The sequence below is a fragment of the Pseudorca crassidens genome, chromosome 7, assembly GCF_039906515.1.
Source record: "Pseudorca crassidens isolate mPseCra1 chromosome 7, mPseCra1.hap1, whole genome shotgun sequence".
NCBI classification, from domain to species: domain Eukaryota; kingdom Metazoa; phylum Chordata; class Mammalia; order Artiodactyla; family Delphinidae; genus Pseudorca; species Pseudorca crassidens.
In genome coordinates, this window is record NC_090302.1 from 5,236,931 (window position 1) to 5,256,770 (window position 19,840).

The 19,840-nt window shown below is 47.7% G+C and overlaps 1 protein-coding gene across 5 annotated transcripts in view; it reads right to left on the reverse strand.

Moving 5' to 3' along the window:
* PRRC2B (proline rich coiled-coil 2B) overlaps window positions 1-19,840 on the reverse strand; it is a 60,653-nt gene that overhangs the window by 32,656 nt on the left and 8,157 nt on the right. For 4 of the 5 annotated variants that reach the window (XM_067742906.1, XM_067742904.1, XM_067742905.1 and 1 more), the window contains exons 5-12: window positions 17,409-17,552; window positions 15,275-15,516; window positions 14,690-14,811; window positions 14,115-14,257; window positions 8,742-8,832; window positions 6,043-6,235; window positions 2,011-2,314; window positions 220-407 (exon numbers count right to left, since the gene is read on the reverse strand). In XM_067742906.1, the coding sequence (XP_067599007.1) occupies window positions 220-407; window positions 2,011-2,314; window positions 6,043-6,235; window positions 8,742-8,832; window positions 14,115-14,257; window positions 14,690-14,811; window positions 15,275-15,516; window positions 17,409-17,552 (1,427 nt within the window). The remainder of the gene's footprint in view (window positions 1-219; window positions 408-2,010; window positions 2,315-6,042; window positions 6,236-8,741; window positions 8,833-14,114; window positions 14,258-14,689; window positions 14,812-15,274; window positions 15,517-17,408; window positions 17,553-19,840) is intronic. The other variant, XM_067742907.1, reaches the window with a different exon arrangement.

Here is a 19,840-nt window from a genome sequence, read left to right on the forward strand (position 1 = left end):
CCGGCATTAGACAACAGGGTCCATGAACTGCCACCAGGGGCTTTCATCCACAGGGGCTGACGCCCCGAGGCCCTCACTCCCCGCACCCCTGCTGCTGACTGGCGTATACGAGGGTGGGTTTCTATTGTCTGTTCTACTGGAAGGGGGCGTGGGGAAAGGAGAGGGGACAGCCACTCCACGGGCAGATCTGTTCACACCTACTGAGCGACTCCTGTTTACCTGCTGCTGCTGCTGGCGCTGGAACCTGGGCGGAAGCGACTTCTGGTACTTGCTGAACTCCTGCGCGGGGGACCCAGGCTCCCTGGCCCGCTCGTCACTGCCGCCGCTCTGAGCCACAGCTGGAGGAGCTGTAGGGGCTTCTTCCGAAAACGTGCTGGGGGCTTCCTGGGCAGAGAACTCGGGGGAGCCTGCGGAACAAAGAAGCAGGGAAACGGCCCGGTGAGCTCACCAAAGCTCAGCTGAGCGATGTCCAGGGCAGACGCTTTTTCCTGTTGGCAGTCCTCAAACCCGGCACTGTGCTACATGCTCCCCACGCACAAGCTCACGGACTCCCCCACATCGTCATCGCTCCAGAGGGGAGAAAACTAAGGGTCGAGAGATCAGAGGAACCGCCTGAGGTCACACAGTCAGCAGGAGAGCCGGGATGTGGTTCCGGGTGGGAGGGGCTCTGTTAAAACAGACCCCAGTAAAGCAGAGCGGTCGGGGCTCAACAAGAGCCCCACATCCACCCTCCACCCAAGGCTGTGTGAGCCGGCCGGCCAGGCAGCCCCGCTGGCCCGTGTCCTCATCTGTTCAATGAGGGCAACAACTGCACCTACCCCACCGGGCCTCTGGAGAATTAATTCGCTGAGACGATCCACGTAATGCACTTAAAATAGTGCCTGACAAGAAGTAAGTACTCACCACAGCCTCCCATATCACTCTTCTCCCTGAAAGTCCCTTCTTTCTTGCCCCATCCCAGCTTTGCATTCTTTCTTTTGTCCAGCTTTATTGAGATATAATTGACATTTTGTGCTCTTAAATCTACCGCAGGAGGCAAACAAACGCCAATGCAAAGCCTTGGGGACCCAGCGTCCCAGAGGAACACTGACAGGCAGGGCAGGTGCAGAGGGGCTCAGGGCACACCCCACACCCAGGCCCAAGCTCGCTCCCCGCCATCTACTTCCTGGACTCTCCACTGCTCCCGCTCAGTGAGTCCCTGACACTGGGCCCAGGCTTCACTCAGACTTCAGTGACAGGACATTTATTTACAGGAGGACAAGGGTCGATTTCTCTGAGTTCCTCAGCCAGAAGGGCTCTGATGGCCATCGTATCACCAATAAGACTTCCCTGGAGAAGCTCTCAGCGACTGAAACTAACATCAGGCCCCTCTCTACTTGAGAGTTGGTTTTAGTTGATTCAAGAAAGTCACAAAAAACACAGCTGATCCCGTTCTTTAAAACTGCAGCAAGAGACGCCCTCCGCCACCTAACGCTATTCAGCGTCTCTTGCGCAGCCACGCGATCCACTCCTCTTAGAATAACTGTCGGGGAAAATGTATGCTAACAGCAGGCAGGCTTCTTTCAATGTCCCGAGAGAGATCCCGTGCTCCTACTGAAGTCCTCTGGCACCCGCGTCTTCAGTCGAGCCGGGTGGTAACACCGGCAATGACAAAACCGGTGGCGTTGCCGTGAGTACGTGAGTGCTTTTCTGCATCTAGAAATCGCCAAGTGCTTCGTGCACACGCTCCCCCGTGGGCCCTCAGCATGCGGGGAGGTACAAGCTCTCGTCAACCCACTTCACAGACTCGGGAACGCGCGCCAGAGACGTGAGGCGCCTGGATAGCTGGTTTAAGCGGTAGAAATGGGATGTGAACCCAGGCACCTGGCCCAGGCCGAGACTCTTAACGACCGGGACTCCCACACGTCAGCTGTGAGCCACGGTGGTGCTAAAAAGCCAGGGAGACGCAGACAACCAACCAGCGACACAGCGTAGGGTTTCCAGGTCATGGGACGGGGCCCTACAGCTCACCTCTGCGGACAGCTGGGCCATTCTCCTGTGGGGCGCCTGGAGATCGGGGTGCCTCCTTCCCCGCCGGCTCCTGGGCCCCGCCCGCCTTCTGAGCCCGCCTGCACTTCTGGTCCAGCTGCTTGAGTTTGGCGGCACAGGCGGCCAACCTCTCCTCCCGGGCCCGGCGCTCCTCCTCTTCCCGGCGCTTTCGGGCTCGCTCCACGGCCTCGGACATCTCCGACTGGACGAACTTCTGCCTCGGGGGTGGCTTGTCCTCTTTGTCCTCGACAGACTGCTGCCGGAACACACTGCCCACGGAGGACTTCTGCCGAGAGGAGATGGTCTCAGATGAAACGCACATCACAACCCGGGCACAGGCGCCCCCAGGATGGGATGGGCTCTCCTTCCCAGGACCCTCACGCACCTTAGAGAGGCAGCGCGGCCCCGCGGCAGGCGGACCTGGGTTTCAATCCTGCTCTGTCCTTTACTATATTTGGAATGAGGCTTGGGTGAGCGCCAATGTTCTACACCTTAGTTTCTCGTTTTGAACGGTAATAAAGGAAGCCCTCGGGATTGTGAAGGTACACTGAGTCGTTTGCAAAGCACTCAACGCCGTGACAGACACGCAGGAAACAGTGAGAAAATGGACGCTCTCACCACCACTACTGAGCACACAAGATTAGGGCCTCGGGCTTCCCCGGCGCCGCAGTGGTTGAGGGTCCGCCTGCCGATGCAGGGGAAACGGGTTTGTGACCCGGTCCGGGAGGATCCCACATGCCGCGGAGCGGCTGGGCCCGTGAGCCGTGGCCACTGAGCCTGCGCGTCCGGAGCCTATGCTCCGCAACGGGAGAGGCCACAACAGTGAGAGGCCCGTGTACCAAGAAAAAAAAAAAAAAAAAGATTAGGGCCTCCACAGCTAAATACCAAGGGCAGGAAAGCACACACTCATCATTTCTTAGCCACAAAACTGCTCTACTGCTTCTCCCACGACAATACATACACCTCTGGATATGAAGGGCCACAAGAAATTGAAATTCACACTCAGACATAAGGTTTCAAAGTGATTCTTTATATATAAAAATAAATAAGCATCTCTAAAAACATCCCTTTTGGATATTTCATCCACTTTTGAATCTCCCGCTCGTTGTCAGTTACTGGACAAACAACCAGGGTGCCACCAATGCAGCGTGAAAAACTACCAACACTGGGAAGATTTCTCACTGATTGGCAGGAAGTGAAGCTGCAGGCAGAACATGCAATAATAGATGACGGGCGTGTTTAACTGGACCCCAGCCACCGGAATTCCAATGAGGTATGACTAGCAAAAAAATATATACAACTTCCTGTTTTGAGCGGTAGTTACACAGATGTATATAATTGTCAAAAAGTCATCAAACATAAAAAAACAAGATCTATGCCTTTTTGTGTATGTTAATTACACCTCCATAAAAGCAATATGTCACACAGTGACTGTAGCCAAGGAGTTTTCTCCTAAAAAGTAACTTCTCATAATCCAGAGACAATTGCTACAATCATAAGATTATAAACTTCTAATTTAGAAGCACGAAGGTACTTTTTACCAAAGTGTGCACTCTTCTCCTTTGCCCTTGACCGCTGCCATCTGTCCATGCTCCGTAAAGGCTGTGCCCTGTCTCACCCCACGGCTCATCTATCCCATGACCTACCTTATCCCCTGGTGTTCAATACATCCTTGCAGATGATCCTTAAGGCCTATCCCTGACTATTATTCCCTTCAGAATTTCCCAGAAATGAAACAGCAGAATCAAAGGCTATACTCTTGAGGCACATCATCAAGACTACAGATGTGCCTTTCAGAGCTGCCCGAAGATGAGCTATCATTTTATAAACTAAATGTTCTGCAAAATATTTAAAGTGTGAAAATCTTTTCAGAAATTTGGATCCATAAAAGTTATAGAGATTTTATCTTTGTTGACTCTATTCAGATAATTCAGTGTTGTTATAAGCAGATAAAAGTGAAATCTTCTTTTGAACACTGAGCAACCCCAGTATGTGAATGAAATTTGGATTAACTGCAAGGTAATTTACAAGAGTCGTATTGTGTCTATCTTCACTCGTGTCCCCTGTACCGAGCACTGTTACTGTATACCGAGATGCGGAACAGGAGCCCTTTAAATAGCAAAGTGCATCGAAAAGGGCAATGTTGCCAAAGCGTATTTAAATTAACGCCTCCCCATCCCCAGCTCTGCCCCTCCTGCTCAATTCAGTCCGAAAGTCACGCGAGGTGGCAGAACAAGGCAGGCACCTGGTGCCCGGGAGTCAGAGAGCTCAGGGCAGGTGGTCAGAGCCCAGGGCAGGTGACGAGAGTGTGCACATGGAGATGTGGCTGGTGTGGGAGCTGGGGCCCAACCAAGCAGGGTGAAGAAGAAACCCCTAGAAGAGATGGCCCAGCAGGGAAATTCAGAGCCACGTGGAGGTGGGGTGCACTGACATCTGAGTGGCTGAGGAGGGCACCTGTGCAAGGGAGAGAGGGTGGGGGCAGAAACAGGGAGCCTGACCGAATAGGTACAAATACTAGGGACAATGGCAAACAGCTAGAATGACCTCTGTGGAACTTGAGATATCCTTGTGATTCACGTGTGTGTGTCACATACCTACACTTCCTGACTCTGTCCACAGAGAAGGTCCAGGAGCTGTGGCACTCTAACAGCAGTAGTACTCCTGGTGCCCAGATATTAGTTTCTAAATATCATTAAAGGCTGACTCCAGGGCCAAGGTAGCATAAGGACAAAAGGAGCTTAAAAAAAAACTTGTTCTATCAGAAAGCAAGGAATTCCTCAAAAAAAGAATGGAGATGTAAAAAGCACACAGCTGCCAGCTTGAAGAAGTTCCCAAATCAAAGACAATCTGAACATCAACAGAAACAATGAGAGCAACAGACTATAACCCACTGATATTAATTAAAAATTTGATGAGAAACAGGATATTCGTAGTCTCAGAGTAATTCCCCACAAAATTGCTATCAATTACAAATCTGGAAGAGTGTGTGAAAGTTCCATGGTGTGAAACTTGGTAGCCACCACCAATCAAGACATCAAAGTGAAGGTTGTCAGAGCGGGCAGAGTGGAATCATGGTCACCCAGTAGGATGCAATGAGAAGAGTCAGTGACAGTTTTGAGAGATTCTAGCCAAAAAAATGGAAACCTTGAACCCAATCATGAGGAAGCACCAGACAAACCCGATTTGAAGTGCATTCCACAAAATAGCTGGCTTGTCATCTTCCCAGGTATCAATGTCATGAAGGTTTAGCAAAGGCTGAAAAGCTGCTTCAGACTGAAGGGAACTCAAGAGCAGGATACCTGAGGCAGCGTGTGACTCTGAACTGGATCCTTCTGTATGAAGAACATGAATGGGACAATGGGTAAAAGTGGGATGGAGTCTGAGGATTAGATGGCAGTGATGTATCAATACTAATTTCCTGGATTTGACTGGTTACCTAGAGTGAATGTCATGTTTTGGTAGGAAATAGATACCAAAGTGTTCCGTGGTGACGGGCTGATCAGGCTGGCGACTTACTCTTCAAATGGTTCAGAAAAAATACTCTTTGTATTACATCAACTTTTCTGTAAGTTTGTGACTGTTTTCAAAATTTTAAAAGAAAAATTTTAAATAAAAAAAAAAAAAAAAAAAAAAAGAATGTCCACCTAGGCTTTTTCAGAAGCCCGACCACTGAACTCAGTGAGACATAAACACACAGGACAGCCAACTAGATGACCTGCTGGAGTCTTTGCCTTGGACCTCCGGTCAAATGAACTTGAAAGGGTGTGTGTGTGTGTGTGTGTGTGTGTGTGTGTGTGTCCAGTCAAATGAACTTGAAAGGGCGTGCGTGTGTGTGTGTGTGTGTATCTCCGGTCAAATGAACTTGAAAGGGTGTGTGTGTGTGTGTGTGTGTGTATCTCCGGTCAAATGAACTTGAAAGGGCTCGTGTGTGTGTGTTTGTGTGTATGTGTGTGCACGCGCGTGTGTGTGTCCCAGCTAATCACAGGCACAGAACCCCTGCAGTGCCCACGGTACCTGGTAGTCAGGGCCTGACACCCAGCTGTGAAGCTTCCTAGAAGGCGGCTGAGGTTCTGGCACCTTCCGGACGACACGGGTTCTGCCTCCTGTTTCGCCCCAGTCCTTTCCTTCGTCTTGGGTGCGCTTGGCATCAGCACTGTCTGCAGAGCTCACTGACAATTGCCGCTGCCTCCTGGGGTCCCAACTGTTCCTGGGACAAACCACACAGAGCGTTAGTTCTCCCAGTCGGCCCAAGCATGGTCTGGCCTCACTGGTCAGGCCCTTAGGAATTCCAAAGTTGGCTGTCTACCTACCAATTTCCTTCATGAGAGCAGACCTACCCCGCACCCCCTCTATAGGTGAGAGGATATGCCCAGAGCACCAAAATCAGCACCAATGTTTACCAAGTCAGCCTTACACACACAGCTCCTGGCAGGATGCCTCACACCCATTACTTTATTTACTCCAAAAAAAAAAAGTCTCTACTTCCCCCATGTTAAGGAGTTGGTAATTGAGTCTCCGACAGGTTGGGGAGCTGTTTTCACAAGGAGGAGCTAAGAGATCTGAGCCTAGGACTCCCACTGAAGGCCCTTCTCTTTACGCCACAGCTCCCGCCCTGTGCTCTGCATAAAGGAGTTGCTTAATAAATGCTCCTCGCAACAGCACAAGAAGGCTCACCGGCTGGTTCACGATAAAGAGCAGGAGGAACAGAGCAAAGCACACACAGCGTGGAACAGGAGGAGAGATGCCCAGCGGAGGCTACGGGAGGGCTCGAACCGAAGGGAGGCCTGTGCAGCGCTCACCTTCGCGTGCCCCAGTGTAAACAAAGGCCCTGGGGCAAAACACATGTGCCTCTACTCAGCACCTCTTCTTCAGTGGTGCCCACTAAACCCAGCAGGAGCGCAGAGGAAGGCAGGGAGTCAGACCTGGCTAATGTACATGTCTGCGCAGGTGCGCACGCACGCACACACACACACACACACACAAGCACGCACGCGCGCACACACACACACACACACACACACACACACAAGCACACACGCACGCACGGGAGGTGGAAGGGAGGTGGGGCGGGCGAGGATCGGGACACCACAGACTGGGCAACAACTGCTAGCGGCTCCGGACTGCAGGAGGCTCCGGACTGCAGAGGCGGGCGCCCACACGAAGCCTCCTGAGCCACCAGGAGAGATCAAGTCTGCAGAAGACAACTAAGGAACAGTGTGAGGGTGAGAGGGAAGGACGGACATGAGCTGGCCAGCCTCTCGATGGTGCAGCAAAGCAAGGATGTGGGTCCCAGTGGCCCCCAGAGACAATGAACAGGAAGGGATGGAACAGGAAAGTTTCAGGAACCCATCGTGGATGGGAAATAAAATGTCAAAGAAGACTGGGGAGCTTGTAGTAGGAGTCTCAACCAGCTCAGGGAACACACTGAGGTCGTGGCTGGTGGACTCAATTTGATGTGTCCTTGGTCACAGCCAGTGGTGAACTGGGTCCAAAACCCAGGTCTAACTCTTTCAGATGAACATTCAATTCACATCAACTCAAAGAGACAAGAAGAGAGTGGCCTGCTGCTCCAATAAATCTGCAAAGCTTTGCTTGCCATTGATTTAAATTCTTGATCACGTCTCCTTCTGAGCTTAGTGTTCCAAAAACTGACCCATAGATATTTATTTCCCAAGTGCATCCAAAGCTTCAGTTGAAATCAAGCAACATTAAAATAAATTACAGAAGCCTCAATTCTTTAATTGTTTGTGTATCATCTGAGAGAGCGGCAGAAGATCATTACCAGCTCCCTGTGCAAGAGGAGCTTTGAAGCGAAAGATGAAATAACAAAGACTTGCAGACCCAACTACATAAACATTCAATTACTGACAATAAAAGAGACAAAGGGAAAAATATTAAAGCACTAATATCTAAGCAATATAAAACAGTAATCACATTTTAACGGAAAGCAGAGTAAGTCTAACAGATAAATATACAAAGGAAACAGGCAATTTCACGCAAAAAGAAGCATTCTTGCCAGTACTGGGGCAGGGGGGAGCAAATTAAAGCAACCATAGGTGCTCTTTTAAAAGTACTAGCCAATACTACTGGTATCATGCTAAAAACTAGAGGGACTAGATTACAATGAAGTATTTTCCAAAAGGTGTTGTGAGTAAAAATCAGTCCAATGGAATGATCCCCCAAAAAAAAAAAAAAAAAGAAGAGATTAAAGTGGTCAAATAAGTTTAGGAAATGTGGCATACTCGCCTCCCCGCAGATTCCCAGCACACGGCAGTATGCACACTCTAGGCTCTGGACAACCTTGGAACTATTTATTAGTAAACAGTTAAGTGGAAAGCAAAGTTTCCCAAATCTGCTTGGCCAGAGAAGCCTCCTGGGGCACTACACCCAAAGCAATCTATGGAACAAGCAGTCTATAAGACACCCTTGGGAAAATACTGGCACAGTGGTTAAATCACTAGGACTCAGCCAGCCAGCCAGCCACGCCTGGGTGCAAATCCTGGCTCCATCCCTGAACAGCTGTCCTCAAAAGCTATGGCCCTCTCATCTGCAAATGGAAAGAGTATTTGCCCTTGTGAGGTTGCTGGGGTAACCAGGAAATGCACTTGGCATGGTGACAGGCACACGGCAGCACCACGAACACGGGTGCATTTACATCCCGCTAAGGTCCCGCTCCTTGGGAGCGGAGCGATCAGCGGCACAGGGACACTTACCGCTTTGGCCTGCCGTCCTTCACAACTTCCTCCTCCTCATCATCATCGCTGAACTTCAACTTCTCCGAGTAGTCCACTTCTTCATGGAGGCCTGCAACAGGAGCACGGCCAGGGAAAGTGAGACAAAATGCGAGTCTCAGCAGTGCTAAGGTCGCCACTGGGGAGCTTCCTCCAGTCAGGAACTGCACCACCCCAGCTGGGTAAGGCACACCACCCAGCTGCCACCACCAGAACACACACTGCGGATAAAAATGAAAGACAGGGCTTCCCTGGTGGCGCGGTGGTCGGGAATCTGCCTGCCAAGGCAGGGGACACAGGTTCGAGCCCTGGTCCGGGAAGATCCCACAGGCCACGGAGCAACTAAGCCCGTGCGCCACAACTACTGAGCCTGTGCTCTAGAGCCCGCGAGCCACAACTACTGAAGCCTGCGCGCCCGGAGCCCGTGCTCCGCAACAAAGAGAAGCCACCGCAGTGAGAAGCCCGCGCACCGCAACAAAGAGCAGCCCCCGCTCGATGCAACTAGAGAAAGCCCGCGCAGCAACGAAGACCCGACGCAGCCAAAGATAAGTAAATAAATAATTTATTTAAAAAAAAAAAAAATGAAGGACAGTGCTGGCTCTGGTAACAGCAAAGTAGCCTGGTTAGACTAACACCACCCGGTTAGACTTAAGACAACAGCTCTTAAATCTAGACAAAATACTCTGCAAGTGTATTAGGAGGTGAGGAGAGTGGGCAAAAGCAGGCAGAAACCAGCCAGGAGGCCACCCTAGCAATACAGACACCTGAACAGTGAGATTCGTGGGTGGCCGATTTGCCCCAGGGCCCTCCCCTACCCAAGTGGCTCAGGTGGCAGAAAGTCACCATCAACTGATGAGTGGGTACACAAAATGCGGTAGAGCCATACAGTGGAAGAGTATTTGGCCACTAAAAAAAGATTTTAAAAGAGTTCAGACACATGCTGCAACATGGTGATCCTTGAAAACATTATGCGAAGTGACAGAGCCAGATGTGAAAAGCCACGTATTCTACTGTGGGATTCCATGGATAGGAAACATCCAGAACAAGCAAATCCACAGAGACAGAAAGTAGATCCACAGAGACAGAAGGCAGATGAGCGTTTGCCGAAGGGTGTGCGCGGAGGGCAGGTGGGAACTGGGAGTGACTCTGCTGATGGGTATATGGGCGTCTTCCGTGGGAGACAGAAATGCTCTGGAATCAGACAGGGAGGATGACTGCACAAACCTGTTAATATACGAAAAATATCTGAATTTTAGACTTTATAAAGGTAAATTTTACATAATATGAAAATCTGTCAAGTGAATTATATCGTTAAAAAAAGGAGACGACGACAAAAAGCCCAATCCAATTAAAAGGCAAGTTAGATTTGACGATAAAGCAAGTGCAATTACATGCTGTTTCCCAGAGCATCACTTTATATACAAACACAAGTGGGTTAAAGGGAATGGTTGGAAAATATACACCATGACAACAATAAATAATTTAAGACAGAGCAATGATACTAACATAGGACAAAACAGACTCCAAGACAAGAAGTGTTACGAGAGATTAAAAAAGGATATTTGAAAACAATATAAAGGGACAATACGTCAGAATCATAAAAATGATAAATGTGCATAACAGCTTCAAAATAAATGAAGCAAAAACTGACAGAATTAAAGGGAGAAATAGATAAATCCACAATTATAGTAGAGAGTTTAACACCTCACTTTCAGTAACTGGTAGAACTAGACAAAAATGTAAGTATATAAGATCTGAACAACACTACCAACCACCTTGACTACACTGATATTTACAGAATGTGATATCCAACTTATAGAACACACATTCTTTTCAAATGCACTTGGAATATTCACCAAGATAGGCCATATATCTTGGTCATAAAACAAGTCTTAATAAGTTGGAAAGAACTGAAGTCATACAGAATATGGTCTCTTGACTACAATGGAATTAAATGAGAACTCTAGAAAGCTCCAATTAAAACGATTGGTGAACTAGAAAACAATCAAACAATGGAGAAAACTAAAGCCAAAAGCTGTCTCTTTGTAAAGATTAATTAAACTACTAAGCCTTTAGCAGAAGTGAACAAGAGAAAAAATACAAATTAGCTAATTATCAGGAATGAAAAAGGGTGATACCTGTATCACTACAGACCCTACAGACATCAGAAAAAAAAAAAAAAAAAGGAATATTATCAACAACTTTACACCACTAAGTTCAACTCAAAAGAAAGGAACAAATCCCTTGAAAATCACAACTTATGAAATACTGACACAGAAACATCGGAAATCTGAGCAGCCCTATGACTAATCAAAGAAGTTAAATTTATTATCACAAATGTCTTTAGAAAGAAAATTCCAGGGCCAATCGGTTTCACTGGCGAATTTTATCAAGCATTTATGAAAAAACTAATACCAATCTAACAGAAACTCTTTCAGAAAGTAGAGAAGGAACATTTTCCAACACATCTTATGAGCCCAGCAAAACCTGGTATCAAAACCCAAGGGTGATATTAAAAGAAAATTACAGACCAATATCTGCCATGAACACAGGCACCAAGAATCTTAAGAAAATATCAGCAAATTGAATCTAGACGTAGGTGGAATTTATTCTAGGGATGCAAGGTTGGTTAGCATTAAAAAATAAATCAGGGGGACTTCCCCGGTAGGCCAGTGGTTAAGAATCCACCTTCCAATACAGGGGACGCAGGTCTGATCCCTGGTTGGGGAACTGAGATCCCACATGCCACGGGGCAACTAAGTCCGTGCGCCACAACTACTGAGCCTGTGCTCTACAGCCCGTGAGCCACAACTACTGAGCCCGTGTGCCACAACTACTGAAGCCCACGAGCCTAGAGCCCATGCTCTGCAACAAGAGAAGCCACCACAATGAGAAGCCCGCCCACCACAATGAAGAGTAGCCCCCACTCGCCGCCACTAGAGAAAGCCTGCACACAGCAATGAAGACCCAACGCAGCCATAAATAAATAAATGTATTAAAAACAATCAGCAAACTAGAAATAGAAAGGAATCCCCCCAATCTGATAAAGCACATCTCCAAGAACCTTACAACTATCATCATATTTAATGGTGAGACACTGAACACGTTCTCCCTAAGATCAGGAATACAGAACTTGAATACAACATTGTACTGGAAGTACTACACTGCAGTAAGGCAAGAAAAAGAAAAGGCATTTAATCTGTCCCTATTTACAGGCAACATGATGGTTTATGCAGAAAATTCTAAGAAATCAACAAGAGCTAGTAAAACTAATGAATGCATTCAGCAAACTGTCTGGTACAAGGTCCACACACAAAAATCAGCTCTATGTATGTCTATATAATAGCATCAAACACTAAAAAACAAAACTTTTCTTTTTTTTTTTTAAAACCAGTACCATTTACGATAGCGTCAAGAAACATAAAATACTCAGGAATAAACATAACAAAGATGTTCAAGACCTCTATACTGAAAACTATAAAACACTGCTGAGAGAAATGAAAGCCCTAATAGAGAAAGTTTCACCAAGTTACTGGACAAGAGATTCAAAATTAAGATTTCATTTATCCAGAAATAAATTCAACACAATCTTAACCACAATGCAGGCTTTTAAAATACTGACCGGTTGATTCTAAATTTACATGAGAATGAAAAGAACTTAGAATAGTCAAATAATCTTAAACATGAACAAAGCTGGAGAACTTACACCACTGAATTTAGAACTTACTATAAAGCTACAGCGTGCTATTGGCATAAGGATGAATAAACAGATCAAAGGAACAAACAGGGTCCAGAAATAGACCCACATTTATACAATCAACTGATTGTTGGCAAAGGTGTCAAAGCAACTCAATAGGGAAAGAAAAGTCTTATCACAAACAGTGCAGAACCATTAGACAACCCAATTTATTAAAATGAACTCCGACCCCTATCCTACACCATATACAAATTAATACAACACGGATCACAGATCCAAAAATAAGTGTTAAAACGATAAAACATAAGGGAGTATCTTTGCCACCAAGGAGAGACAAAGATTTTTTTATAAAGGACACAAAAGTAAAAACCATAAAAAACACAAATTTGTAAGTTAAACTTCATCAAAACTGAAAACTTCTGCTCATCAAAACGCAGTGCTAAAAAATGAACAGACAAGGCAGGCAGTTGGAAAAAATATCTGTGAAATGTTAAGTCTCCAAGGACTTGTATCCGAACACACACACACACAGACACACAAAGACACCAGTAGGCAAATCGACATGAAAACGTGTTTATCATCATTAGTCAACAGCAAGATGAAAGTTAAAAGCACAACGAGATACCACTACACACCCACTAGAATGGCTAAAAATAAAAAGACTCACATCAAAGTGTTGTGAGGATGCAGAGCAACTAAATTCTCAAAATCGAGGCTGGGAATGGCATCACGAACCACCATGGAAAAAGGCTTGGGTGCTTCTTATAAAACTAATCACACACCTACCCTTTAATTCAACAATTCCACTCCTAGATATTTACCCAAGAGAAATGAACATATCATTCATAATGGAACTTTTGAATGGGTAAACAAATTATAGTATTTGAACAAATGATAGTATTTGATACTATACTGAGGTATACTGAAATATACCTCCGTAATTAAAAGCAACTATCGATATACATAACATGGATGAATCTCACAAACGTCACAGGAGAAGGAAAGCTGCGGGACTCCATTCGTTTGCAGTCTGCAGTTAAGATTCATCGTAAGACAGGGAGGCCTTGGGCGAGTCTTGGACACAGTCCGGGAGGGAGACTGGCTAGGGAGGGGCTGGGTGGTGAGGAAAGTGCTCTGTATCGTGACTCGGCTGTGCTACTCAAGCGTATACATCTGTCAAAACTGTAAAATTAAATGTGTGCCTTTCAATGCCGTTAAAGTTTACTTGAAAACAAACAATCCAAAAGAATTTTAAAAGAAAATAATCAGGTTGGGGGGTGGGGTTGGGTGAAGATAAGAATGCAGAATGTCGGCATTTGCTGAAATGCTGAAACTGGGTGACAGGGAGCTACCTGGGGTTCATTACTCTTGTTTAACTTTTCCATTATACAAAGTCTCTTTTCCCCCTCTAAGGTCAAGACCAAAGACAAAAGAAGACATGGCTCTGTCAGGAAGCAACTGCTCGTCTGAGTGCCAACCAATAAGGATCTCTTCAGGGCACCGAGGCTGCTCCCCGCCCCTTGTTTTCATTCCACCTTGCCGAGGAAAACAGTGGGCTTGGTGTCAGAGGACTTCCAACCTTGGTAAGCAGAGACAGACCGCAGTCCTCCCCTCCTAAACCCTCAGCTGTGAGCCCACCAGCAAACACCCCCACCCACCTGCCCAGCCGTCGTCAGCATCGGTGTCCAGGTCGTCAAGGCCCCGCAGGTTCTCCGCATTGATGATGGTGGGCCTCGGCGCCCGTTCCACCAGCTGCCTCAGCGGACGGATCGGGCGAGTCATTCCCAGTCTGTTTTCTTTTCTGATGAGAGAGAGAAGGGTAAAGATGCTGGACTCGTGTCAAGTATACATACGGAAGCAAACCCAAGTACTTTTCCAAAACTAAATCCTACACTGCAAAGGTTCATGTGTGCCCCTAATATTAAAACCGTCTCCTTTTTAAAGAACACACAGTGAACAAATACATCCTCGAAAGAAGTTCTGCTTCATTCTGCAGTTTTATATGCTCAGGCTAATGTCTAGGGTAGCAGCAATAAACACATGCCAAATCTTCACCTGCCAGGAACCTGAAATCTCTTGTCCTGCCCCAGCCTTCTCACACTCCCTGGGTCTTGAGCTGGTTTCTCTGAGGTCTCCAGAAGACTAAGCACTTTCATATGTAAGCCCACTATCTTGTCCAGTATCACCAACCAGGCTAATTTCTACATACGTGACTATAATGCAATAACCTTACCCGTCTTGGTCATTCATCTGGAACTGTCTAAAAGGAACACGGGGTTCAAGACGGAGCTGGGGAAGGGGAAAAGATCCTCGTTCCACTGTACCCTGGTTCTCTGATGACTGTGGCGAACACATCTGAAACATAACATCAATGAACAGGGTTTTCTGGTAATGACCCAGATTCTAAGTTCCACTTGCATTAAAATTTGTTTTGGAAAATGGAAAATGGGAAAAAGAAACAGGAAAGTCTTGGGGTTTTCCAATTAATCCTATCAATCACCATCTCCCCCATTTCTTTCCTGCTGTCAGTATGCAAATCTGGGGACCTGTGCCTTGGGGAATATACCTGCCTCTCCTTCTTCTAAAGAGCTAAGGCTAAGATAACATCCACATCACCAGGGAAAGAAGCCAGAGGCCCTTAAGATTTGAAAAGAAGGAGAGAAAATGCAAAAGTAATGGAAGCCTCCAAAGTAGGGTATCAGGGCAAAGAAACTGGGAGGGAGAACCCAAGGTGGACATTCAACCACGTGAAGTAGGTTCTGCTGGACATGAACAATCGGACCTCATGGGGAAAAAAATGCACACTCCGAAGACTTACAAAAGCAGGAAGCATGTCATGGTATGTAGGTGGGTGGTATACATTCCCCATGAACTGTGAAGCCCCTTTTCGGACAGGCTGAGCCGGGCGGAGAGAGGGGTCCTTAGAATCGCTGGTACATGACGAGGAGGGGGCTCCGTCTCCCGCACTCGAGTTCCTGCTGCCCAGCTCAGTTGGGGAGGCGCTCAGAGACGTGGCAGAAATTATGTTTCGCCCACCGCCCTCCCTCCAGCTTGTCACATCTGGAAATTGAAAGGGGGCAAAAGGGGAGAGGAAAGAGGAGGGGGAGGAGGGATTGTATGAGGTTCTGAAGGTCAAGGGACCCCCCTCACTCACCAAAAAATTTAAAAAAAATAAAAAAAACAAAAGTGAAGAATCGAGTCGACTGGTCAAGTCTGTCAGGGAAGGTGGGGGGCAGACACCTGGCCAATGAATATGAACTTGCTGAGAGAGTCTGACGGTCAGAGAAACACAAAATAAGGTCCACTCAGAGAAGGCAAGTGTCAACGAGACGTGGTCTTCATCGACTCTCAGAAACTACACAACCTCAGACCTGACACTCCAAAGAAACCAAGACGGCCCCAGTGAAAGCAGCCTTGGGTCATTTCTTCCACAATCATGCTGACCCCAACAAGACCAGCACTGTGCTCAGCACTGGACTGGACTTTAGAACCAGAGAGAGTTCCGGACACGTGTTCTAGCTCCATTCAGCAGTGGCACCTCTAGTCAGAGACTCCCCAGCTGTGAAGTAAAGCAGAGCTGCTCTCCCCTCTCCGAGAGGGGGCTGGAAGGGTCTGGGGCCCTACCCACCGGGCCTCACCCCACCTGCTCTGGCAGCGGCCTGTGGGGCCCTCCCACAGGTCACAGATTGAAACCTGCCAACCCTCTGTGACCATCTTTTTAAGACGAGGCTTTCCACTGCAAATGTAGCAAAGCCTGGTGGAATTCAGAGGCCAACGAGGAATCAGATGAGCCAAAAAGACTCCTCTTTCCAGTCAACTTGTAGTTAGGAGTTGAAACAGGTCCCTGAGTACCTGACCCCTAAGAAAATGGAACCCAGGACCGGAGCCACAAGGTCACAGACTGCTCCCAGCTCTTCAGGTGCCTCGTGCGTGATCTTGGCCAAGCCCTGGTCACCCCTCAGGCCATCTGCTTCTTCATCTTCTCAAACGAGGAGATGGGAGTGATCCCAGAAGCTGCTTCTACTTCTGAACGGTTATAATCCTATAGCAGCTCATCTTAATTAATCCCAGAAAGTTAGAGTTCCTGGCCTAAGGAATTTGATTATGTATTTGGAGCAGCCAAAATACCCCGGCGTGGGCCGCTGAAAAGGCCGTATGTTTTATGAGAGCTGCACGGTGATTGTTTCATTTATAGGATATCTGTTCTCGCTTTGGGATACCTTGGGGATTAATCAAAACAAGCAGATAATAGTCTCTCATATTTCAAAACCTGATCAACTCCCCCCCCCAAGGGCTACTTCAGAATCCGTGATTAGAACAGATGGAAAATCCCATTCCTAAACAACACCTTGAATACTAACCACCCAAGACCACGAAGAAAAAAATAGTACCAGTGAGAATTGCTACACAATCCTGCTGACCCCTTGGTCAGACCCCAGATGAGGGGTCGTGGAGGCTAGTGCTGGGCCGGCTACTCAACCAGGGGAACGTGTTAAAAAAAAAAAAAACAGATTCTAATTTGGCTGGGGATGGGCGAGGGTTGGAAATCAAGACTTTTTAACAAACGCCCCAAGTGATTCTGACAGGATTCAGCCAAGTTTGGGAGCCGCTGGTTAGAAAACAAGCTCCTGAGTCGGGAATCAAGTTAACTGACCCTTGGTCTGTCTGTCCTCGCCGTGACCACCCAGGCACAGCAGAACTAACATCTGATGCCTGCTGGGAAGGCGGACAGGCCTGGCCTGACCCAAAGGACAAGAAAGGAGGAGCGACCTCCAGCCCAGCCCAGGGAATAAGTCCAGCAGACGCATGGATCAGGTGCAGGATCAACGGGCGTGCTTTCCAGGCAGGGAGCCTGGCTCCTCGAGAAACGGCATGCTTCTACGAGGGCAGAAAGACAAGGGGAAATTCTGCTGTTCCCGTGGGTGCCCAGACAGGGGCTACAGTTCACTTACTCTGAGGGCGGAGGCTTGGTCCTGGCCCATACGACAGATCTAAGACGCCCTTTTCTTTGCCAGCCTTGTCCTGCCCTCCAGCTGCTTTCAGCGTCGGAAATTCCTCGGGAGAGAAGGATAATAGTCGGCTTGAGGCCCTTAAACCTGTCAAGAGAATTGGGAAGACGTGTGGAGCAAGTGAGATGGGCATCAACAGCTCTCTGCTTTAACAACGGCACACGCTGGCAGCCACGCTGCCCTGAAGGGAGCTCCTTCCTGGGGCGCTGTCTGCGCTGGCCTTCTGTGCCCGCAGAGTGGCACTAGGGTTCCCTGACAAAGGGAGGCTGCCCGCAGACCGCACCAGGTCCCTTGCCAGCCACCCTGCAGGAGCTGGTCACAAAGGGCAGGGGGTAAGGTATGGCAGCGGTTCCAGCCCAGATCCTTCCCTCCCACTCCTGGAAGAAGGCAGTAAGGTCCTTCCAGTGGCCCTGGGGGGCGGATAAGCACGGTCTTTGGTGAAATCAGCCCAGTGAAGCCAACTGCTTTTGGGTGGAGGTAATGCCCTGGCCCCCAACGCCTCCACCCTAGATTTACGCCTCTTCGTCTGTCCACTCCAGTTGACTATTTTCTACAGAGATCCTCAAGCCCTACAAGACCAAACATTTCACGCTTGCGATCTGGGAACAACTTCTTTGTTCTTTCATTCGTTCCCCTACACTATGAACTCTGCAGAGAAGAAGCCTTTTCTTAACTTTGTTCCAATCACTCACAGCACTTAGCACCGGGAACCTGCAATCGTCTTTTCAATGAATAGATAATAATAAACGATGCATTTTAGGGTCTAGAGTGGGATTTGGTCCCTCTCCTGGAATACACAGCGCATGTCCAGCACCACACAAACTTAATAACAGCAACATCACACAGTAAAATGTCCAACTGTGACATGCTTTGATCCCTAGACAATACAGCCAAATCTGTCCCTAGGTATTACTGATCTGAGGACCTGCTAACTCAGGCAGACTTTGCCGGAAAGATGCAGCAGGGATTAATGCAGATGCACAAGGCGGTGATTCATCCACCATCCCACTTAGTAAAAAGGTCCAGGGTCAAATGAACATGCCGGGGGGATAACTGGACACATTATTAACCAATGATTAACCTGAGAGATAATCGCCAAGTGTCGCAAAGGAGCACTACTGCTCACATAGTTGCTTCATTATGTTAAAAGGTCATTGGCAAGAATGAAATACGAAAGTCTTGCTTTTAAAATATGGTAGAGGGACTTCCCTGGCGGTTCAGTGGTTAAGACCCCGCGCTTCCACTGTAGGGGGAGCGGGTTCCATCCCTGGTCGGGGAACTAAGATCCTGCATGCCGTGCAGCGCGGCCAAAAGAAAAGAAAAAAAGGAGATAATTTGAAGTTAAAAAACAACAGCAACAACAACAGCAAATGCCTCGTACTTTTTTTCTGCCTCAACAGTCATGAAGGTATTATTCTAATCATGAATTAAACTTACCCTCCACAGATAAAAAAGATAAAGTGAAGAACTCAAAATCTCAAACCAAAGTAGTAGTATTCCTAAGGTTTGAACACCCTGTAATGTTCACCCACCAATCCCTCCTACCATCTGTTCTCTGCCATGAGAAACTGAGGCAGTGAAATCAGGGGCTTCTCTGAGGCCCCAGATGGAGCCGCCGGTGGTGCTCTGGCAGCAGAGCCCACGAGCCATGTGCCTCTGGCCTCTGCCTGAACCACACAAGCAGGCCTCCTGGGCCTGATCCAAGTGAAACAGACCAAACGACCACCTTCTACATGGAGAGAGTCTGTCAACTCAGGAAGAACCCTTCTGAGTTCCAAAGAGTCATGAAAATGTTTGTGGGCCACACCCCCAAATCCCACAGCCCTGGTGGCATCGCGGGCTTGTGACCCCGGCATAGGAGGGGAACCAGAAGCCGGGTTCCCGCCCCGGCCCCACCTGGTCGGCACGTGTCTGTTCTCTCCTCTTGGGCTACTGGGCTCTGCCGTCTCCCAGACGAGCTATCACATGTTTACAGAGTATTTTACTGTGTTTTAGGATTATTTTCTAAATCAAGTTTTCTTTTGATAGGTAATACAATCAAAAGGTTCAAAGGTAAAAAGCCTTAAAAGAGCATAAACAGAAGCCTACCTCCTACCCTCGTGCCCCATCTGCCTACTTCAAACACCCTCACAAAACAGGTAGTCTTCTGTTTCGTTCCTTCTCTCCCTTCCTCTTATGTTTCCTTCCAGAGATTTTTTTTTAATGCGCATACAACATTTTTAGAAGCGTACTTTCCCTCTCCCCAGTTGTTTGCACAAATGGTAATATACTCTGCGTACTATTCCACACTTTTTTTCACTTAAGAATATGTCCTGGAGATCTTGCCAGATCGGTAGAAAACTGCTTTTTTTCCTTACAGCCAAGTAGTATTTCAT